Source organism: Scomber japonicus, chromosome 20 (assembly GCF_027409825.1).
Source record: "Scomber japonicus isolate fScoJap1 chromosome 20, fScoJap1.pri, whole genome shotgun sequence".
NCBI lineage: Eukaryota > Metazoa > Chordata > Actinopteri > Scombriformes > Scombridae > Scomber > Scomber japonicus.
In genome coordinates this window covers 26819950-26845539 of record NC_070597.1, presented here as the reverse complement: position 1 = coordinate 26845539, position 25590 = coordinate 26819950, and the positions used below count along the sequence as shown (strand labels likewise).

At 39.2% G+C, this 25590-nt stretch overlaps 1 protein-coding gene across 1 annotated transcript; it reads right to left on the bottom strand.

The window, feature by feature from the left end:
* Positions 1 to 237: 237 nt before the first annotated feature.
* Positions 238 to 23970, bottom strand: ipmkb (inositol polyphosphate multikinase b). Its single transcript, XM_053340955.1, has 6 exons — positions 22709 to 23970; positions 11937 to 12022; positions 9474 to 9570; positions 6683 to 6855; positions 2338 to 2419; positions 238 to 1182 (listed from the first exon to the last, which is right to left on the bottom strand). Exons 1-6 carry the CDS (start codon positions 22944 to 22946, stop codon positions 392 to 394), a joined length of 1467 nt encoding a protein of 488 aa, XP_053196930.1. The 5' UTR covers positions 22947 to 23970; the 3' UTR covers positions 238 to 391.
* Positions 23971 to 25590: the final 1620 nt, after the last annotated feature.

Here is a 25590-nt window from a genome sequence, read left to right as displayed (position 1 = left end):
GCGCTGTGTAGCTTGTGTGAGCATCAGTAAAACAAGCAGCTGGAGCAGATGTGTTTAAGCGCAGGGACGTAATGCCTTCATGGATTGATTAGTGCATGGAGTACTGCTGATCACAAGGAAAACACAGCTGTCAGCCTCTACTACCTCCACTCAGACACACAGACACACACAAACACACACACGCAGATACACACACACACACACACACACACACACACACACACGACTAATGGGCCATCACAATCAGGTGAGATGATGATGATGATGATATTCACTTCTTTGATGCTTCCCTCTCTTCCTCTAAGGTTTTCTGTCTTTCAGGGAAGGAGTGTAGACAGGGAGGAGACAGTGGTTCACTTTAAGCAGGTCAGGAGGTAAAGAGTGGGTGAGTCTAGGCGGAGTCACAGAGGATCTGCTCCAGCACCGTCAGCAGGTGTTTGAGGCCATAGATGTAGCCGCGATCGTGGCTTTCGCTCGGGAAAACATGGGCAAAGTCGATCATTCTGACCTCCACCTCCGCCTCTCCTCCGCTTCTATCCATCACGTCGCCTCCTCGTCCTTTCGTCTCCTCCTCTTCCCTCCTCGTGCTGCTGCCGTCCTCTCTCTCTTTATCCTCATCCTTCCCTTCCAGTTGTGATTTGTTTCCGTTTGCGTTGGGTGGTTGCTGTGACTCACCTGTTCGTTTCCATGCAGAGTTGTCTTCCTCGCACAGCGCTGACACGTGATCTCCAGACACTGAGCTTACCGTCGTCTCCGTGTTGTCGCCGTCTCCACTGTTGCCATGGAGATGACTCTTGGCACAGTTGTGGAGGCCACCTTTCCTGTGGTTGGTGTAAATGGTAGCGAGGCTGTAGTCCCAGGGCACGGCCACCTGAATGTTGTTGTTGTTGTACTCAGCCACTTCCTCTTTCTGGCCCGCCCCTTCCTGTCTCCCTTTCTCCTCTCCACCCCGACTGCCGTCACCTGCAGGCGGGTGGATTGTCGGGGTGGTGAGAAGGCAAGAAAGGGAGGATGAGGACAAAGAGGAGGGCAGGCCCTCATAGACAAAGAGGAGGGAGCTGGCATAGAAGGCCAGCTGGTGCTGGGACTCAAACCAGTGGAGGATACGCTGCACTCTGCTGATACTGGCTGACACTGCATCCTTCCTCAGACACACACCATTGCTGAAGAATTTAGCAAGGCCTAGAGGAGAGGAGAGTATAAAGCCTAAATGAGCATACAAATATGTGTGGAAGTTTGATCTCCTTGTCTTGTGTAAAGTGAATTCAGACATTTTCTTCTAAACACATTAAATATGTCATAAATGTATTTCTAAAAAATGTGTAAAAAGCATTTCAACCATTTAGATTGGAATTGTGGAGCTAGGCTTCACAAACTGTGTTTCAACATTTCTGTGTTAGGATTTAGTGGGCGGGTCTGAAAAATTCTGATCAGCATAAACCCGCCCCTGCTGCTGTAGAGGTATAAATACATTCAGCACACACTACTACTACTATAGTCTTAGCCAGTTAGCTGAGTTAGCCGCCGAGCTAACAGCAGAAAGCGCTCAGACGTAGCATCCATGTTTCTGGTTTCTGTTTCTGGTTTCTGGCACTTGAAACAGGGTTTCAGCAAACTCGGCGGCCGCGGCCACGCCCACAACGTTTGGGAGCAGAGAAAGAGGCTGAGTTTTACACAACTTTGAAGCCTAATTTCATATATTTGGCGATTTTTTTAATCATTCGAATTTGGCAGGGTAGTTAACAACACATTTTTCTGTCGTTTCTGTAGTTTGGACACCCTTTGTCATTCAAATGATTTAAATACATTTTAAATTTCAAAATGTGATTTCTATTTTCATGTTTGAAAATGTAAATACTGCCTGAAGGAAAAAAAAACACTGACAAATCATTTGCAGCATACTCACAGGTGTAACTTTGACATCAGGATTAGGAAATGTAATACTTTTCATTTACAAAATGGCTGATTTCCCAGGCTGAGATTAAAAGTCTACTCAAAGACTAGACTTTTCACATCATCTTGTCTTTAGTCTAGAACTAGTCTTAATCTCTAAAATAGATTTCCCCGTTCCTCTTCTATGAAATCTATTGAAGTCATCTCACACTTGGGAGAACAGTGAGAATCATTAATTAGTTAGTAGTTAAGTTGTCATTTACTTTTTTGCAGAAATCATAAATTTTCAAACATGACAAATATATCACACAAAAGGAAAATCAAACTTACATACCGGCTGTGACACAGTTTGCAATTTGAAGGAAAACAAAAGAAGAAACTAAAACTCAAATCATTAGCATATATTAGTAAGACATATACAAAGACATAAAGACACACACATACCATCTTTAATAGTGTCCTGAACCAGTCCTCTGCCATAGTGCTGGTCATATGAGTCAAACGTGTCACTGCACAGCTTATACACCTGAAACACAGGAACATACAGGACAGTTACACATGGTTGGATCCAGTGTCCAGGAAGCCCTGAGCAGAAAGGAGCACTCAATGATACTAATACAACACAAGGCTTGACCCATTCTCTTGATGTTGATAATTAGAGTCACTGTCAGAAACCTAGTTTGTCCAAAACTTAATATGTGAGTTAAATGTGAGTTCAATTTTAACTTGCAATATTTCCACCCAGCAGCAGCATTATCCAATCAGTGGGGCTATTAATGCAGCCCTGCATGTAGAGTGTGTGTGTGCTATATTTGGGAACATTAATTCTGCTGTGAACTGAATCAAAAATCTGCAGATGAATCAATAGTGACTTGAGTTACTAAGTGTAAGTTGTTAAATGTATTTAATGTATCAAAAGTAAAATGACTCATTATTCATTTATTAGTATTATTCTTTTATGTCTTTTACCTTGCAGCAATTTGAGTTTTGCTTCATATGTAAAGCGTGCTACAAATAAAATTTCTTTTGCTATTATCATCATTATTATGAAGAAAAAGAGTGCACCTGTTGCTTAACTCAACTCATAGTATTTATTAATTCATTAAGAGGAATTGTTACATTAATGATGAAGAAGAGATGGTTGTTTATCCAGGAATGATCATGAGTGACCGCAGAGCTGCAAAAAAGAACACCAGCTCCACCTAGTGGTCAAACAACACAGTTCCTTTACACTGCTGCCTGCCTCCATCACATCAGACTGACACCCTGTCCTTGTGACTAATAGAGACAGAGAGAGATATCCCACATAATCTACTATCGTTAATGTAAGGCTGTCTGAATGCTGAGATATAACATGTTTCAAGCTCACACATGTAGTATAGACTCAGAACAGTACAGATAATTACACTGACTGTTCATCACACCAGCTGCTCCATGGCCAACTGAGCAGACAGGATGTGTTTCACAGTGAACAGCTGATCTCCAAACCAAACTAAAATCCACATTAAATACTTACACGTTATAACTTTTTGAGTGTTAGAGGAACTTTTGTAAAGGACTGATAATAAAAATAACATGACATTTCAAATATGAATCTAAAAACAGCGGACAGCTACTGCTTCAGTTCCTTGTGAATGACTGTGGACTATTACTACTACTAGAAGCTTCACAGCTTCACATTTTCCATGATGATTCTCCCCTCAACCACTTCTTATCTTTTCCTTGTACTGTCTCTCCTCCCCTACTATCACTCCTCCATCAGTGAGATCACTACCACTAATTAGTCTTCTCTCCATCTAAACAAACACATAGCAGAGATACAGTATGTTCTATTAAAGCTGATCTCATCCTGCCAATCACCTCTTCACTGTGCTGCCTTCAGGGAAGTGTTATAGGCCTATGATCAACACTTTTTACCCATGTGGAATTAAGGAACTGAACTCTATTATATAACTATACAATAATCCACGCTTCATGCAATAATGAATAATCTCCTGCTGGAGTGTGCAATACAATATCATGTGCAATTGATTTATTTATTATTATTATCATCATTATTAGGCCCCAAGCGCTGACCAGCGCAAAGCCCTATTGTATCTGTAAACCAACATACATGGGGGGGGGGGCGAGGGCCCATTCACCGCTGCTTGCAGATTTAATTATTATTATTATTCATTAGTTTATTTATTCATTCATGTATTCTACATTCGAGTCAAGGTTGATTGTGTTCTTTTATCTTTTCTAACCTGCACTTTTATTGGTAGTTATGAGTTTGTTCTTTTATATGCCACTGAAAGACGAAGCACTGACATTTCTGCTCAATGACAATAAACATATTCTATTTTTATATTGTAAGAAATGTATTTGTTTTAATATGTTAATTTACATATAACTTTGTCACTTGTGCAAACAGGAAGTTGAGCTGTACATTACCCTCCAGCAGACTCTGTATATATCATATGAGCAAACATCAGAGCACTTAGCTTAAGTCCACATATGGACGGTATATTTATGAGGTAGGTTTACAAAGGGTGTGGTCATGTAGTCATACACACACTGTCATCTACAGTCAGGAAGAGATTAGACAAACCACCTAATTAATGTGTTATTTCACAATCATCTTTACCAGCCATATAGGTTTACACATACAGGGAATTTGACTTTGTTACTGGCTCTAATCGTACTTACACTGAATACACCAATTAACTGACAGTTGATGAGCTGCTGTTCTCTTCTATGGAAGGCTATGGTAAAGTTGTGTGCCCTTGTGTAACTTAGTTATTCATTGTGTCATACCCAGCCCACATGGAGTCATATGACACCAAATGGTCAAACATCAACCAGAACAAAACATCTTACATAAACAAAAAACTTTGTCTTCTGCACCTGCTCTGCTAATACAATCACACACAAATGTTCACTTCCTCAAACACTGCACAGTCATTCATCTAGAAAAAAACCCCCATCAGAAATAAAAGACATTTTACTAAACAGTGGAGTTCTTCAATCATCATATATCATATAATCACACAACAATCACACTCTTCTCTCTTCCTGTATCTAATACTGACCTACAGTCCTGATCCTAACTATGCACATATATCTTTGCATCTGGGCTAATTCTGCTTCACATAAAGCTCCACGCTGTAGTTGTTTTTCATCAGACAATATGTTCTTCATTTCTGTACATCAGGAACAGACAGATAAATGGAGAAAGCATGGAGCTCCAGGGCTGGACTGTCCTACCCAATGCTTTTCATAACTTAAATAACTTTCTGTTATTTTATCTAGGGCTGCAGCTAAAGATTATTTTTATTATTCATAATCTGTTAATCTGATTAAAAGTTTGGTCTATAAAACATCTGAAATCTGTGAAAATGTATGAGCACAATATCCTGGAGCAAGTGACCACCAACTGGTAGAGCATGAGCAAGTTCTGTAAAGTTATTTTTTGTTAGTTCATATTTGTGTATTGCAGCAGGCAGGAAACCCCAAATGGGGACAGTTAATGATGATGATGATGTTGACAGCACTTTGTAATGGAAACTGATCAAAGTGATAAATGTCTTGCTATTTGACTCTTTTCCTTTCTGACAGATAAGACGTTCTCTTTCTCTTTCCTGTCCTCCTCTTCCTCTCTCAGACCCTATCATGATGTGTGTTTAGAGCTCCACTCAGCAGACTCAACAAATTACAACTGTTAATATGGAAGGAGGTCTCACATGGTGTGTGTGTGTGTGTGTGTGTGTGTGTGTGTGTGTGTGTGTGTTACAATTTCTTAATTAGGAGCAATCAGGGCAGGGTAACTCCCCAAAGTACATGTATGGTAATGAGATCAGGACATGTTGGTTCAGAGTGTGTGTTAGAGGGGTGTGTGTGTGTTAGAGGGGTGTGTGTGTGTGTTAGAGGGGTGTGTGTGTGTGTTAGAGGAGTGTGTTTGTGTGTGTGTGTGTGTTTGTGTGTTAGTGTGTTAGAGGGGTGTGCTGTGTGTGTGTGTGTGTGTGTGTGTGTGTGTGTGTGTGTGTGTGTGTGTATTTATTACTGTCTATTTTCTATTTCTTATATTCAGGCATGAATTTGAATTTCTAGAAACAGAGGAGTGACAACAAGAGAGCGGTCCTTCTAGTTTATTCAGGCACTTGCAGGTGGACGCCTCAGTTAACAACAAGAAACATTACTGACTGAGAGCATAATGCTTACTGCAGTCTGCTTCTATCCATGCTCTTGCCACTCTGCTCCCAACATACCTACCTTATATGGCACTAAACCCAGTTAAGATTAAGACCAGATATGAACAAGAGATCATCTGTGTAGACACCTTGGGTTATGTGTGTGCGCAGCCTAAATACAATTTTAGGATCCTTTTCATCATTTCATCATAGTTTTTGCCTTGTCACAGAGCAGCTAAAGCAGACCATGATGGAAGAACAGTGCAAGCTTTGTATCATCAGGTTTTGTTAATATGTAAATGTATATACAGTCATTGCTACTCTCCAACTGACTGAGAATATAATGTAGCTGACAGACAGCTCAGGATTCCACTCATGCTCAAATTAGCTCTATGTCTCATGGTAGAAACATGTATAATAATAATAATAACTGATTATGCTTTAGTTAATACAGATGAGACTCCAGTCACACAGGTGAAGTAATGACATTCTAAAAAATGTACTGAGGCTACAGTTCAACTCCACCTGCCAGAGCTTTATGATATAAGCCTATTTCAGATATTAGTATAACAGGAGGCATTCATCAAAGTGTGTGTGTACAGATCCACAGTAACACTCACCCTCATGCCCAGCACCAGGAAGCCTATCTCCTCCATCAGTGGGTATTTCCTTATCTGCTGTTCTCTTTTCTCCTGCGAGGCGAAAGGGTCATAGCTGCGCTGGCCCAGCTTCACGTCCATGATGCACGGCTTGACGAAGCGCCGAGTCACGTCCTCCAGCTTCAGGTACAGGTCTGAATCACAGGGGAGTAGACACAGCACGGATGATGTGTGGTGTAGAGCTATACAAAGTTGGCTTTTCATGGCAAACAGATACTGAACAATCTGTCACTCAAAAGTAAAAAAAAATGTTTTTTTCAATAGTAGAATACCTCCTCACTGTGCAATACAGGTGAAATATTGTACTTGCACAATTCAGAGTGTGATCATTTTGTATTTTGTCTGTTAGTTCACTGTTTTTTAACATACAGTCCAGTAAGTATTTGAACAGTTAAAGACTGTGTAACTGTGTGACATTTTCTTCTAAACACATTAAATAGGTCATAAATGTATTTCTAAAAAAGGTGTAAAAAGCATTTCAACCATTTAGATTTGAATTGTGGAGCTAGGCTTCACAAACTGTGTTTCAACATTTCTGTGTTCAGGATTTAGTGGGCGGGTCTGAAAATCACCCGCCCCTGCTGCTGTAGAGGTATAAATACATTCAGCACACACTACTACTACTACTACTACTACTTGTTGAGTGGTTAGAGCGCATGCCATATACGCAGCCGACCCTGGTTCGAATCCCGATCGGAGGTCCTTTGCTGCATGTTACACCCCCCTCTCTCTCCCATGTTTCCTGTCGGTCTACTGATGAATAAAGGTGTCTATGCCAACAAAATCTTTAAAAAAAAACTACTACTACTACATTCTACAGTTAGCTGAGCTAGCCGCCAAGCAAGCAGCTGAGTTAGCAGCAGAAAGCTCTCAGACGTAGCGTCCATGTTTCTGGTAGAAGTGGTGACTTTGATTGACAGGTGACACTTGGTAGGGGGCGGGGTTTCAGCGAACTCGGCGGGCACTCACACAGCGTTTGATAGCAGAGAAAGAGGCTGATTTTTACACAACTTTGAAGCCTAATTTCATATATTTGGTGATTTTTTTAATCATTCAAATTTGGCAGGGTGGTTAACAACATACTTTTCTGTGGTATGTCAAACTCAGAACACATATTTATACATTATATAAATCTCTCTTTTCGTTTCAGAATCCAATTCAAATTTGACTAATAACCTTCAAATCCACACATGATCCTGCTCCACTGTACATTTCTGAATTTATCACAGTCTATTACACACCAAGACCCCTAAGATCTGCCAATCAGATGCTCTTACATGTTCCAAGGTCCAGACATAAGACCAAAGGAGACCACACTTCTATTGTTGCTGCCCCAATACTGTGGAACAGCTGAGTCAGTGCCTCATTTTAAAAAGCTTTTAAAGACTCACCTGTACAGACAGACTTTTTATAATATTCAATAAATTGCTGCTCTTTGTTGTTTTATTTATTGTTTAAAGTATCATCTGTTTATGCTTGATGATTGTTTTATTGTGTTTTGTGTATGTCATTCCCTTAATATTGCATTGTGTGAAGCACCTTGTAACTTCAGTTGTGAAAGGTGCTGCAAAAAATCTAGTTTATTATTAAAGTTTATTATTTTTATTAACCACAAGAGGAGAGACTACAGCTGTAATTTGAGCTGGTTTACATCAATATAGAAAGTACTGTATGGGAGACTTTAATGAGGATATCAAAGGTAGTTGGTTTCCCCAAATCAATAGCTAGGTTCTATAAAAGCAGGTTAATACATGAGAAATAGAAAATGTCAAATGAGCTGGTAGATCAAGGAGCACAGGGCTTAGATGTGGGAAAGAATGCTCTCCAGGATGTAGGCGGATATGCTTCCTTATCAATGATCAAGAGAAGATTTGATGACCAGAACTTAAGAGGATTTACCACCAGATGCAAACATCTGGTAAAACCTCAGAAAAAAAATCAGCCTCTGTCAAAATGATGGAAGAAGGAAAGTATGGAGGGGGAAAAAAGGAGCAGCTCATGACTCAAAGCATAGCAGCTCATCTGTCAAACATAGTGGTGCTTCTGTTCTAGCTGCCAATGGAACTGGAACACTGGTATTTATGATGATTTCACTGCTGATGTGTGAAGCCTTTAAACTTTGGGTACTATGTGTTAAAAGGACTGTATCTCCCATTTGCTTCATTCCATGTATGTTGCATGTTTCTATTGTATCCATGGATGTAAAGACTTCATCACAACTCACCTGCTGATTCTCAGGCCAGTAATGTCTTTTTTCCTGAGATTTCTAAGCAGATTTATGGATGTTTATTGACAGTGCACATAAGTGATGATGATATCCTCAGGAAGTATAAATTAAACTACATCTTAAAATATGTATGATGTCAGACATGACTGAGGAGACTGAGCAGCAGAAGCAGAAGCTCACAGTTTGAAAACCACATGTATAAAGGAAATAACAGCACCTCCTGTGTGTGGTTTAACACATGAAACTGCATTTCAATGGGCTTCCTCTATCTATGGGTCCTGGAGGGTGGCAGGGACTGGACCTATCCCAGCATGCACTTGGGCCAGACAGATTATATCATAGGGTCAGTTCTCCACAACTGACCTAACCTACATGTATTTGGACCAACACACTCTTTTTATTCTCTCTTCTCAGCAGGAAGGACTACAGTAGTCCAGCTAAAACAGAAACTGAAACACATACCTTACATATACACACATTGATTTTACAAACACACAAACACACACAGAGAGTCCACTCTCTCACCGTTGGGGCTGTCAGGAGACGACCAGGTGCCGTAATATTTGGGCAGATGGTTCTGGAGCTGGAGAAGACATGGATCACAGCAGTCATCTGCATACACCTAGAACACACACACACACACACACACACACACACACACACACACACACACACAGTTATCATCCTCAAACTATATACAGGAAGTTATGTATGAGGGGCAATGACGTGATGTAACACAGTGTCAACTGGTGTAAGCAGTATAATGTAAAATGTAAAATGTGGATATATATAATCTAATACACTGCACAACACTATGTTTTTAACACATTTTACATCATTTATCTAAACTTATTTAGAAAAAATGTTGTTTTTAGGATATGTCATGCTCTATATGACAACATTCTGTAACATTTAAATGTAGAAACAAACATTTTTCTTTTCATTTGATGTTTTAAAATGAAGTCATTATTTGTATAAGTACACTAGTGCAAATGTACAGTAATTTCAAATCAAATCAAACCAAAAAATACTAAATGTACATTTGAACAAACCTGATGCTGCTTTTAAAACTAGTTTAACATATTTTTGAATTGCTCATCTTACCAACACTTATTTGTCACTGAGCCAGATATAGTAGAGGGCTGCATATAAGATTTATTTATTATTAAACATTTGTCCTTATTTAATTCACTATTGAATCTGTTGATGCATTTTTAGATTAAAAGAGATACTTTAAGTGTTATTTCATCAGACAGGTACAGTTATAAGGATGTATCTTTATTTAGTATGTGTGGTGTTCTGGAGAAGAGCTGGCAAATGCAAGTATTTGATTGTTGAAGGCATTAATAACTTCCTATCATTTCAGCACTAATAGGTTATATAGTATGAGGCTTTTCCATCCTCTTTGAACACAATGATTTAAACAAGCATCATAAATAATATAACATAAAATAAAGTATAACAGAAGCTTCCTAATGTTAACTATATAACATAAAGTAGATACAGTGCTTGTATAGGACTTCCGGGCCTGTGTGTGACAGCGGGTCAGTGTGATGTGTGTAGGAATTAGGTTCCATTGGTTTGGTTAAGAGACAGGACATGATGCCATGACTCACTCCTGTTTGTATGAGAGTTGCTGAGGCTGACAGCGCTGCTAAGCTGTAAAGCAAACACTGAAGCTGTAAAGCAGCAGACACACGTGCTGCTCTGTGGGAAAGCATACACCCATATACAACCTCTGATATCTATACTCACTCCCTCCATTCAGCTTTTATCACTTAAGGATAAAAGGAAAGGATGTTTGAGCCTTCATACATATGTGTTTTTATTTTCTGCCAGCATGCGCATGCCCTGGATCAGTCATGACCATGTTTATGTTACAGTTTATCAGTTTGTCAAATATGAGCAGATGAATATCAGTCTATGCTTGGTACAGTATGTGCTGTATGTTGCTGTGCTGGGTTTCTGTAAAGGTGTGTGTGTATGTGTGTGTGTGTGTGTGTGTGTGTGTGTGTGTGTGTGTGTGTGTGTGTGTGTGTTGGAATGTGTCTTACACTTTATGTTGAGTGTGCTGCTGTTAAACAAATCAGTCACAGCAGACTTGTGTAAGGTGGAGACCTCACACAAGTCTGTTTCAATACTGCATTATATATAGTGGTGTAACAGCATTACACACAGCATGATACACATGATGACATGTAATGCTGAACTATGAATTACCGTTTGTGTAACTTTGTGAATGTTCCTGAATAAATCACAGTTAATAAAAATGAAATTATTAGCATATCAACAATGGGGCTGGATATTGTTTTTAAAGTGATACTGATACCAGCTGAGCACTTCATTAGATACCCATAATGCCACCACTCCTCCACATCTAAATGATTTGATTTTTTACACAAAAGCATTTAAATAATAATTCAAACTTGCCAAATTCACCATGACTTCACTACCACAGACAGGTTGTAGCTGCTGGCATTAAATCCAAGAACGCTTGTGTTGATTGGCTGTGAGCAAGTCCATACAAATAGTCATGTTTACTAGCTCTGGGTGCAAAAAGGATTGATTGCAGGTATCGTTTGATGGGAGATGTTTCCATACTACTGTAGTAATAATTGTTCACTGGACTGAGGACTTGCTGCTTTCCTCTGTTACATCATTGTAACTGATATATATCTGTGTTAGACTATTGGTGAGATAATAAAGGCAACCTGAACACATGTCACAGGATGGACAGTTAGATTTATGTTTTACTGAAGACTCACTGTTGTCACTTTTTGAAATGGTAGACTGGTATGAACTGATTTTAACAGCATGTTCAGTTACCAGATACCAAAATCACCAAAAGTACTATCAAACACTACCATGTGAATTGAATTTTCCTTAGTGGTAAAATACATAAAAACTATAAGAATGCTACAAGTATGAAGTGTAAGTGTATAGTATAAAGGGTCAGGAGTGTGTGTGTGTGTGTGTGTGTGTGTGTACCATGCTGTAAAACTGCATTTCTCGTGGACCTCTGGGTGGAGGCTGAAGCTGCTTCAGGACTGTTCCATCTGGATGCTGCAAAATACCTGCAACACACACACAGAGACAGCAGAGACGATCAGAACAAAGACTCTAATGCTTCAAAGGATCAAAGAAAGCTGCAGTAAGTGACAGCTGTGACTGTGAACAGGTCTCAATCTAATTGCCAGTATTTTTTCACAGTAACATGTCATCAAAATGATTTCAGTGTTGGTAAGATGAGCAATTCAAAAAGATGTTAAAACTAGTTTTAAAAGCAGCATCAGGTTTGTTAAAATGTACATTTAGTATTTTTGTTGGTTTTATATCATTTGAAATGACATTTGCATTTTTTTTTTAACAAAAAGTAAGACTGAATGCTCCCAAATGTAAATGTTTCCTGATCTCCATGATTCTCCAGATGAAATGTAATATTTAGAACAATAGTATTCCATTAGCTTTATTTAATATAAAAGTTATAATGTAAGATCATGCCAAGCTAGTTGATATGGTGTTTTAATGAGAATTTACTGTTTTTAAGCAAGTTGAAATATTTAGTACAAAGTTTTTATGGTTACACCACTTAGACATTTTTACCATAATCCTCTAATATATTCTGTCAAAATGGATTAAAAGCAGAAATTTGTTGCTGGGTCCACAAAAAAAGAATGTGTGGAAGTTATTCATACGTTTATTTTCACATTTTAACCCTTTAAATGGGATTAAACCACATGGACACAATGAAACCTCATTGATATGTATACATTGTGTATATTTATACTCATGAAAGATATTCAAAGTTGTCCAGTCTTTTACTGCTTAGAACAGAATGAAGTGACTTTGCCTTTCACATGGGTATGACAATGATATATTCTCCATGAGCAGTCAATGAGAAACTCAACTCTGCCATCATTACGCAACAAGCAGGCTACATTCACAGAGCTGGACAAACATCACCCTGTGTTTGCAAATTCAATCTGATTTATAAGCATGTAAATCAGGGCCTGTTTGTTAAGTAGCTCAGAGTGGAACAACACATCTGACTGGGATGAAGAGTGTAACCATTACATTTAGGAACAGTAGTTTCAGCAGTGATGACTTGGAGCTGTCACAACTATTTTGGCAGAATAAATCTAAATGAGTTCAGGGTTCCAGTGTAAAATCATTCATTTACTTCCACACAAGTGCTCTGTTTGGAATCATGAAAAAAAAAGAAGCAGCTGCACATTTTTATCACAGGCTTTTAAAAAGGTGTGACTAAACCTTCCACTGAGAGTTTTTGCTCATAGTTAGGGTAAGCCTTATTACCCAAATACTGTCCTCATAAGAGATTGTAGTAATTTATGGTTATTTTCTTATTCATCTTTCATGTTTAGTGTTATATTTAATGTGTTTTTGCTTGGGCTGGGCAACAAATCGATATTATATCGATATTGTGATATTTTATAGATATCGTCTTAGATTTGTATGGTGATAAAGAATAAGTGTTGTCTTTTCCTGACTTGACTTCATGACAGTGAAAAATTCTGAGCCTAACACACTGTTCTATTATCTGCCTTTATCCATCTGATTATTATTTATGTAAATATTCTGTGATATCATGATATTTGATTCATATTGCCCAGACCTAGTTTTTCCTTCAGGTTACATTTAGATATTCTTACAAAAATCAACTATAGTTATTCATACATGTTGTTGTGCTGAAAAGGCTTCTTTGGGTTTACAAAGAAAGATGCTGTGAGGAAGAAGATGAGTCTCCTGTTACATCATCACATGCTGATTACAGCTGGACAGAATGAACCTGCAGTACAGAGGATTAGTCTGCTCTGTGGCTGATCTCTACATTCTTCTAAGAACACACAGAAATACAAACACACACACACACACACACACACACACACACACACACACACACACACACACACACACACACACACACACACACACACACACACACACACACACACACACACACACACAGGCACGCGATGGAGGGAAGGGGTGGGGTGATGATGTGAGCCTGCGGGTTGACATCTGGCCTGAGTCTATACGATCATCAGTCAAAATCCTGTGACCAATGAGGAGGCAGTACATCTAGTCATGTGATGTTTCTCCTTCACTGTGAGGCACTGAGCATATCAAGGTAAAGTGTTATATTCATATATTCCATTATCATTATTATTATTAGAATTACTGTTATATTAAAGACAGCGGAAGTATGTGTGTCAGTATGATTCTAAAGGAGTATAAACACTACACTCCCCATCATCCATCAGTCCAATCCACACAGTCTACAGCCCTATTCAGCACATTTTTAATGGAAGCTAATTTGTCAAAACACAATGAATGTGAAAGACACGTTCAACATGTTTCCAACATTTTTTAACATCCTTCATTTTCACACAAAATTCTGATTTCACAGAGCTGATGAAACAGAGATCCACTTTAAAATACAAGGATGTCACTTTTGAAATGACAAGAGGAGCAGTGAGTTTGGTTGTTCCAGCTGTAATTATCAGTGAGGTGGAGGAGACAACTGACCCACATATAACCTCCACACCAGGGTTATTAGAGTCATTACTTTTGACTCTTCATCACAAATAGCTACAATGCTACTTCAATGTAAACAAGTTACCAGATGTCACTTAAGAATTAGTAGAAAACATATTTAAGCATTAAAATTTAAAGTGCTTATCATGCAGAACTATCCTTTTGTGTTTACATTATTATTATGATATTATTGTTATTGATGCATTAACATAGAAGCATTGCATGTTATTGTTGTAGCTAGTAGAACTACTTTTTAAACCTGGTTTGGTTTGACTGTTTATAAAGCATAAGGTAGAAATCGTCACCATTCTGTGTCAGATCTTTTTAGCCAACTTATTACCACAGGTTTTACACATAGTTTTCAGAAGTTATGGTCAATAGGCCCCTTTTAAATTCAACTATATGCTTCTATGAAACATACAGGTTATTAGAGTATATCCACATCTCTTATTGCACAACTTGTTTCTGTCATTTATGATAGGATTGTTGTTTTATACTGAAGAAAACAATACTAGTACCTCAAAATTGTACTTCTACAGTATTCAGTGGTTGAGTAAATGCTGCTCCTTTTACTGGAAAAACAGATGACAAACAATACCGAAAGAATTCTGAGCAATCCTATTTCATATTAGGTACGTGAACTGGTGAGCTTACTAATCTTTCAGCAGCTGTTGAGCTAAAAGGAAAAACTATCTTCACCTGGAAATCACCATGAGTCAATGCTCATGTGTTTTCAGTAGAGCACAACACATCCTTAGAATCACTGTGCTGGTTGCTGTAGGTGTGGTTTGTGTCATGTGAACAGCTTTCACAGGACAAAGTAGATCCAGCACTCAGTGTGAGAGCTGACCACATAGAGGAGAAAGATGAGGAGAAAACAAACAGAGCTTGAGGCAGAAAGACAAACAGGACCGTCCTGAAAGACAACATACCTCAGTGAAATCACTGGTCACTGCTGTCCTGAGCCTGCTCAGCAACAAAACCTTTACTACAAAGAGGAGACACTCCCAGCTGTGTAACTACAACTAATGACAGAACACTGTCCTCCTGGAGACTGTTCATCACCCAAATCAACTGTTAGAAAAGACCAAGCAGACCAAACACCAAACACCTAATGAGTGTGTGACTTATATCAGCCACCAATGATAAATACCTGTATGTGACCTACTGTGATCTCACATTACAATGGTAGCTGACAGCAAGAATTACAACTGGGTTGAATTATTTGTCCAAATTTATAAATATCCAAATATAGAATGAAATTTGACAAAATCTGACTACATCATTTAACAGATTACTCAAACATCTACAACAGAAGTGATCACTTCTTAATCACAGACTTAAATGGTATCCATATCTATCAGTTTTCCTGACTCAAACAAACATGTGAGTTTGTGGACATCACAGGGAATTTGTGAATTTGGCTTGACAGCAGACTGTCTAGTTGGACAATATATTGTCTCAGAAGTAATTGCGATAAACCTTATTATTGTCATTTGAAGATGATTATATAGCACTGATATAATGATAATATAACTGTCATGCTGCTGCATCATTACTGTTATCATAGTGTATCACACTTTAACACATCCATGTTAGTACATTTTGTACTAACATGGATGGACTTCTTTACTGATAAAAAATAAATATTTAAATAACAATATTTTTTTAAACTTTGTTGAGTGTAGTTGTATGACCATATGAGGTGTTGTTTTTATTGGCCAACTGTGTGGTTGTTTCATTATGTGTCAAATGAAAAATATTGGAATTTCCCTTTAAAAGAAGTTATGAGTAAATATAAACTCAAACAATTACATTATAAGTAAGTCATTAAACTTCCTGGTCAGCTCAGCCAATCAGTGAGAAATCATCAGCTGACTAGTCTGTCAATTGATCACACTGTGAGTGTCACTTGTGATGGACAATAACACACACAGTCAGCTGATCTGATGACTTTATAGTCATCAGATCAGTTATAGTTGAATCATTTTAAAGCAAATTATTATTTTATGCTGCACTCTCATATTTTATGTTCTATTTTAGTCTAGCTTTTTCTTTCTCTATTTCTATTTTTCTGTACTTTGTTTTCTTTTTATTATAATTGGGGTTTCTTTTTTTAAAATTGTATGTTTTAATGTTTCCAATTTTAAGTGTTTAATCATCTCCTGATATGTTTTAATGTAAAGCACATTGAGTTGAACTTATACTTACTTTATATGTATGACTGTATGGAGTATGTATTGAGAGAGTGTGTGTTTATCCTACATATCCAGATACAACATAAGACATGAGAACTACAATGATGGCACAGTTAAGTTCAATTCAATTATAAACAGATTCAATTGATTTCAGTGATTTAATAGCAGCACTGCTCATCAGTGGAAGAATCATTCTAGTTTATTAGAACTTTGGTTTTACCTTGTATCTTTTCTGCTGGTTGTAACAACACTGTACCAGAGTGGAACTGATTTATCAGCTGGCTACACAGTAGTAAAACAGGAAGGGACTCACACACACTGTCTTCACATGCTCAATAAAGATACTTTCAGTCCAAGAGCTTCTTCAGGTATAACTACACTGCTCATTATATATGTCTTTACATTCTTTAAAGGGATTGTTCATGTAAAATAAAATGTTACTAGTACTGGTACTCCAGCTCATATTCAAACCACATCAAACCATCCTTTCAGAGTCTATTGCAGAAATGACTGTGGCAGGTATATAACAACAGTTGTAGCTTCAGGTGTAACAGTTGGAGTCGTGCCACACCTTCAACATGGAGAACATGAAGCAGCTGACAAGTCGGACTTTCACCTTTGCTGTAACTACATTATAATCTAAGCTCACATGGACGAGCACTGCTCCTATGGAAACTAGACTGGTTTGCATGGACAGATTCAGGTTGAGGACACTGTTGACTGAGTTTCATAACCAGTGAGCCCTAACTCATCGGTTACACCCAATGTGATATTTATATCTGGAAACATTTGTCATCTACTACAAGGCTGATGCCTATGATTAAAAATAATCAAATAGCCTTTCAAGTGGAGTATAAGGAAGCACAAGCACACACACGCATGCACACACACACACACCTATTAAATTATTTAAAATACAGTAGTGGGGTCGATAATAGGTTATAGATATCTGTGGGTTTAACTCGGGTTTCCTGGAATCATTAAGTTGGTTCACTATTAACTGGGGTAGATCACCATGGTAACCTATGCTGTGACCAATCAGCATCAGTAAATCAAAGCATTAGATCAAAACATGGTAGCTGATCAGATCAGTGCAGGTAGAAAATGTAGCCACTTTATTATTTCATCATGAAGTCAGTACACACTGTTAATTATCTCAGCAATTAAATCTAACACTTGAGCTTCAGTCAGGGACCAGGGGCCCGTCTCACTAAAGCAATTAGTGAGCACTGCTTCCACATTGATGGCCAATCCCTTTCCACTATAATAACTGTCTAAATGTATCCAGCATTTACTTCAATGAGAGAAAAGAACACTGCTCATTTGAGTATGCACACAGTAACTGTTGCAGGCAGTGTGCACATGTCTACACAGTAGACACAGTGAGCATGCTAGAATTTCTGGTACTCATGATGCATGTGATCAGCATGTAGTTAAGAACCCTGCCCTTTTTTGTAATAGCTGGAAAAACAAGTTAGCCGAATGAGCCAATTGATGACCAGCTGTGTGACATTAGTTATCTAGGATCACCAGTGTTGAGTTGTTTGAAGCCAACAGCTAACAGCCAAAAGTGTGACTAAAATTCACAAAGTACATTATTAGAACAGCAAAGTGTAATCACTCACTAATAGGATTGAATGCATGGAGAAATCCATCTAACATGAACAAACAGTAACAGTCAAAGCAGGCTGCCTACCTCCAGCAAAAATAAGTGTATCTGACCTGAACTAAATCACAAAATGCCTCATTTAAAGAAAACGCAGTAAATGTTTTTAATCAGCCAAGATTATGAAATAACGATGGCTTTTGTTTCTTTTCAGACTCAAACAATAAGACTATAACAGATGATATCCAGCCATGTAGAAAGTAAAAGTAACACTCTGACACTACTCTCCAAAACACCATGCTGTTGTGTCTGAAGTGTGACCCTGACCACAGCCTGCAGTGAGCCACACATATATACCTGCTCATTAACGCTGACCACGACACGGGGCACAGTGTGGCGTTACTGGTGTAGCAGCATCTTAAGCACATAATGAATGGAGATTATAGCTGCATTTCTTTCATTCCCAACAGGATTCCTGACAGGTTAAAATGCCTAAAGTTAAACTCTTATTTCATCACAGCTGCTTAGAGTAACATGTGGCAACTTGTGATGAGAACTGAAACTCTGTATCACATAGTTTCAGACTAGTTTGTTTATCATGAGTCAGATAAAAAGACAAACATGTTGAGAATGCCAAATGTATTAAAAAGACATTATGAGCATTCACACATGTATTTATGGTTTCAGTCTTACTTTGAATATGATTTAGGTTTCCACTGCTACTTATCTAATCTAGATGTGTGATTACATTGTGTATATTTGACCTCTGTAAATAGCTAATTTCTCCACAGGTATCAGAGTTTCATTGTGTGTTATTCCATTCAGGACTAGGACGATGTTGCTTATTACTCACAACTCTGCCTCTTTCACATGACTGTGGGTTCAGAGCTGGACTGGAAAACCCAGAGTTACCACAACCAGCTGATAACCTGCTTCATGATGCTGGATTACAGAAGTTAGGCTCAGTGCAGCCAGGCAGCTCAAAGAGAGCCAGACTAAGCTGAACTGGTCTTAAGGTCTCTGTAAACCACAGGCTGTAAAGGGTAATGGTTATATCCACCATGATGTCACCCACCGGTTTGTGGACTTGCATTTTGAAGCCTCGAGTTCGGCATTTTGACCGTGGCCATCTTGGATTTTTGGAGCCAGAAGTGACCATATTTGGATGAGAGGGTGGAGCTAGCAACTAACTGCAGGAACTTCAGGTTCATTTTAGGGCTGTGACTGTTGGGGCATGTCTCCATTAAGGCTGCTCAATTAATCAAAATCTGATCGTGATTACGATTTTGATGCCAGACGATCTCAAAACGAATAAAATCGGCGGAAAACGATTTTTGGCATTTTTCTGCAAAAAACTGCGCATGCGTATTTCCGTCCCTCCTCCACAGCATGCACTGTACACCAGAGCTGCCAACACTCCCATTTTCCCCGGGTTTCTCCCGTATTTTTAGACCCATCTCCCTCCGCCCTCCCGTGTTGTCTTTTCTCCCTGGAATCTCCCATAATATTACAAGCCCCAACTTTGTTTCTTAATAATAATGAGAAGCACACAATAAAAAGGGTTTTATTTTGAAAAGCTTAGACCCAGAAGCCACCACAGCTGCATAAGTTTGACAGAAGTTGAAACACACGGCAAAATGTTTTAACTGTAAATAAAAGTACAGAGTTGCCAGCCTGCGTCAGATAATGCTGACTAATTATTAAAAGCCAGGATGTGTTGTGTGAACTACAGTATCTTCGACTTAACCCGCTCGGCCGGCACCAATATCTCGGCACATTTTCTGCATTGAGCGGCAGATAAAAAGCTGCTACTTGGAGGGAAAATTAATTAAGCCGAATGGACAAGAAATGCAGCATGTTTCTAAAGTTAAAAAAAATCGGTTTAATAATCATGATTTCAATTTTGACCCAAATAATCGTGATTATGATTTTTTCCATAATCGAGCAGCCCTAGTTTCCATAGCAGGAACCCCTGAAGGACAATGTCCAGGAACTTTTACAGGGGGCAAAACAAGTCCCTGCCTCGGGGACAATTAAAACTGCTACGTCACCTCCAGAGTCCTTTGGGTCCTATCAAGGTCCTACTCTGCTATGGAGACACAACAGCTGAGAGGACAGAGTAAGAGGACGTTTCTGTAAAGTTCTCACCTCCTAAATTTTACCCAGAACTTTCTTAATGGAAACGGGACTATTGTTACCTCAGTGCATTTACAGTCTATAGTTACAAAGACAAAATGTAATAACCAGAAAAAGAACATCTGACTCGTGTTTTAGATCTTTCTGCAAAACTTAACGCTAAACATTTTTATAGGCGACCAAAACGTTATAATTAACTTTCATGAATTGAAAACATATTAAACCATGATAGCTAATCTAGGGTTACGCTGTTGCCATTGTAGCAACATGTCACTCACAAGATAGCCGTGCCCTACAGCATACCCTACCTTATCTATATTACTCTAGGTGGGACCTAAATGTACACAATGAACATCAGGCTGAATTCAAGAACATTTGAAACTCGCCATAAACTCATTTGAAAAAAAATTACTGATATAATAAATCAAGTGAGAATTAGGCTCATAGACTTCTATAAAATCTGACTTCTGTTTGTAACCGGTGGAGTTGCACCCTGCTGGCCATTAGAAAGACTGCAGGTTTAAAGCACTTTTCCCAAAGGCTTCACTTTTCAGAGTTGCTTGGTGTAAACAGGGAGTGGGGGGCAGGATCATTTTCAGGGAACGGCAATACAAGCTAAACAGGATTCCAGAGCTTGTTTAACAGCTGTCATCTTTGCGAAGACTAAAGGTTACTGCTGGCTGAATCTCAATACTGTGTCAATACTACTTTTACCAACCTGTCAACCTGAACTTATGTGACTTTTGTTAATGATTAGTTACTACCAGGGGCAAACTGTGATAAGATGATTCCAATACTGTAACAGGGCTTCACTGAAGGCTTCTTTCTACTCTCATTTGGGAGTGGACCAACATGTTCATCAGGAAATTCACACACACTCACAGAAAAAGCCTTCACGAGTACTTTGGGGGGGGGGGGGGTTCAGTACCTTGCCCAAGGACACTTCCACATGAAGACTGGAGGAAGCGAGATCAAACCAGTCGTCTGATTAGTGGAGGACTTGCTTTACCTCCTGGGCCACAGCCAACTATAGAATTTCACACACACCTGGATTTTTGTTCTTACCACACTGCAAAAGACGTTATCACCAACCATGGAGCCATAAAATGATGATGGATACTGTCATGTTTGTTAATAAGTTTTTAATGGTTATGTTATATTTGTAGCCTATACGCCAGCATGTTTAAACCTGAACTTTCGAGTTTGATTCCCTTTGTTCACCACGCTGAAGACTGACATTCTGTTCTGTGACTGATGTAATCTGGATTTATGGTTGTGGTAAGACAGACGCAAAGAAAGTAACACACACAATGGAAAACAATGCATATACTACAGAGGAGGCTAAAGAAGGCAACACCTTAGCCACAGCATTTTTGTGGAGGGACAGTTTCGTCCTGGCTGATGAAGAAGCCACAGTTAATGCCACAATGCCGCCCTGCCTGTCCCATTACAGAGATGTTGTAGTTGGTTGCTGTTCATCGAGGCAGCTGACTGACCAGCAATGACTCATCCATCTGAGACTTCACTGTAACTTTATCATGCAATCAATTCAGCTCAACACCTTACCTGATAACACAAAATGGTGTTTTTATGATGTCAGAGTGTACAATGTGTGTAAGAGTGACAAGTGTCAGAGAAGACTGCAGAAAGACCATGAAGCAGAGACTCAACAGTCACTGATCCACAAATGAGAACAAATTAGAGCCACAGATGTAGTGCATGGACTCATAGGGGAAGATGTAGCTGGTGTAGATTGAGTAGTGACAGTTACCATTAAAATAACCTAACCCATTTCCACAGGTGCATGAAACCTACATCATGTGCAAGCTCCCTCATTTATGGAAAAAAAATCATTCTTTCAAACAGCAAACATATGTGGTAAGGAAAGACAGACATGTTCTAAAAGTGATACTTCACAGTCATCTACAGTTTGGTTCAGGGTGCATCATACAATAGAGATTACTAATAACCAAATTTCATATTTCACTTTTAGGTGATCTTCCCACAACCTTTTCCAATCATACACAATGAGTGGCAGGAACAAGCAGTGTGTTAAAGTAAAGCTTGTGTGCTTAGATTGATAAGAAACTGAATTTTCCACTGAACCCAAACAAACAATTCGCAGTGTCGTCAGTCACATGTAGGTATGGTAAGCAAGAGCACAGTCAGCTGTCAGCTTTTAATAAGGTTTTAAATAAAGGAGATCATGTTTCAGGAGTTCTAATGGCAGCTTCTGTCATAAAAGTCTTGTCAAGTTTACTCACCCACTTTATCCACTCCATACTTGTGACCGGCCACCTGATGTGACAGCGGGACGCAGCCGTTCAGGTGAGCCTGGATCTGTGGTACCTGAGGCCGCTGGCCACTCTTCTCTTTAGCGGGGTGTCCGCCGGAGAGCCTCGGGGTCAAGCTGACCCCAACAGCGGCAGAGCTGGGGGTCAGTTCCAGTCTGCCGAGACCTAGTGAGGACTCCATCATCACTTGATGCTGAGTTGTTGACATTTTTTTAAACTAAAAAAAGGGGGGAAAACGCACAAAGTCTTTGTCCAAGAAAAAAATAAAATAAAAAAGTAAATGACGTGAAGGTATCGATTCACATACTGTTATTACGTAAGAATAGAATGCAGCCCCGCACACAAATTCAACAAAGTGTTTGGGCGTGAGGTTGAGAAGCCTTCATGGAAATGGTCCAACCCAGAAAGCAATACAGCAGCCTCGCTAGTGTTCGCTGTTTTCCACTCCAGACAACCAGCACACTGACGGACAGCCACACTCTCGTATCCCCCGCTGTGTCCGGCGGTGAAGCAGGGCTCCAGAAGTAGCGCTAATTCAATGATTTTCATATCTTGAACAGCAGCATAAATACATCCTGGCCACATCCCACTTCCTACCACTGTCAAATTCAGCACAGCATAGCCCTATTTCCGTTCACATTCCAAAATAAAACCAACAGAGCCGCGTAGCTAATGCAGCGTACCACCGTAATGCTAATGACTGAGAATGTTGTTGCTAGTACTAAGTCAGGTGTGGTTTTTTTTCCAAGAGTTACTAATAATGCGACCTAACACTTGGTTATTTAAAATTAAGACTTGTATATTTGGCGTCTTTACTGTGAAAGGACATCACCCAATCTTCCGTTTTATCTTGTCTCGCTTCAGCTAGCTTGACGTAGCTCCACTTCCTCGCTTCAGAGGAGTAAATACTGTTGTCTGTCAGTAATGTTGATGTTACGACACAGCCAGGACAGATATCCAGTCACAGTCGGCACATGTAGAGGCAGGCGGGGCGAGCAGAGGCAATTAAATACCCAATTTGCATACAGAAGCTGGTCAGTCCAGGTTTGGCTTGCTAACTTCTCGATACTGTCCCTTAGTTGCTAAACAAGCTCTTCTTCCTCGCGTCACAATATCGCAGAGCAGCGGGACAGCACGCACGCTGCACAGCCGGGACCTGTCCACTGACGACGGGCACAAAACACACATACTGTCGCCCTTAAATCCATGATTTTAAGAGAGGTCGGTGGAGACCTCCCCTCCTCAGCCACAGATATCCAGGTCAGTGTAGGCGGCTGCTTCTCTACGTAACCAACAGCGCACAAAGCCTCCCACACGTTTGCGACACTTGCCATCACTGTCGCAAAACACCATTTCAAACACTTTTCAGCACTCTTTGCATAGGGGTTGGTTTGCAGCTGGTGTAACGTGCAGGAGTCACGAGCCAGCACGCGTATATGTGTCGAATAAAGGTGAATATAGATGTAATGTGTCTTCAGTTACCTTCATAGTTCACTTCAGTATTTCCATTCCATTCATTTGTAATCAATCAGGGGTGTCAATTTCTTTTTAGTTCTGGGGGCACATGCAGCCCAATTTGATCTCAAGGGGCCTGGAGGAGTAAAACCATTCCATAATAATAACCTATAAATAATATTATGACATAATATATACTTGACTATAATAAACCATCTACACTGGTAAGAGATACTGATAAAATGTGTCCAAGTGCACCGAGGAAAAATGTCCTTCACATCTAAATCATGGTGAAAGTAAATGATCTCAAGTTGGACGTCCACAGGCAGATCAGAAGCTTTGACTGTAAATGGCGAGTGAAACTAGTGGTGTGCTTTATTGAAAAATTGGAATTTCTTTTATATCATTTTCATACTTTGTAAAGTTATCCAGTGGGCCCGATAGGACCCTTCTTGGTGGACTGGTTTTGGTTTATTATGTTTGACACCCCTGACTTAAATGATCAAATTAAAGATAACATTACAAGACACAAAGGAAAAGAACGGAGGAACAACATGACACAAACATGGTGAAGTAGGACCACAGACTTATTTCATTCAGCGTCTTGATTAAAACAGCACAGTGCTGAATCAAAGGACAACACTGTGACTTCTACCTTCATTAACGGCCAAACAAGAATACTGGGCTGAAAACTACTATTTATACATTTCCAAACATTACAGGGAATCCTATAGAATAATAACATCATTTGGTAATGAAAACATTATCTGTGTCACCTGTTATTTACTTTACACAATATACAAAGATGTAAAAATATGACATGAAATATGAAGCAAATAGGTAGGTATTAGTATTACTATTATTATGCTTCCTTTTTTATATATTTCACGTGTAATACTAGGCCTACCAGTTTTTTTTAAATGTTTTTGTAAATTGTCTAAACAGGTGACACAGGTGAATATTATTTTGTAACTAAGTGCAAAGGATCCTGAGCATGGACATCAACATGTGGGGTGTAGCCTTTTTTGGGCTTTTCTGGATCTTCTCAAACAAAAAACTTTTCTTATGGTAGACATTTGACTTGTAACAAGATCAAAGGTCATAGATGGAATTATATTGCATTGTATCCTAATCTCAGAGTCACAGGATATGCACGGGTGTCAAAATGATACCTGCGTTTAACAAGTTCAAATGTCTGTGGTAGACAATCCACAGAAGCCCAGATGTTGATAGAACACATGAGAAAATACTACTAATGGTTTAGGGTCAAAATACATTTTCTATCTTGTGCTACATGATGAAGCATGCAGACCTGTCAGGTGATCTGGAACAGGTCTGCTTTCTGTCCACAGAGTCCAAACTAAACATGGAGAAGCACTGTTCACTTTTTATGCTCC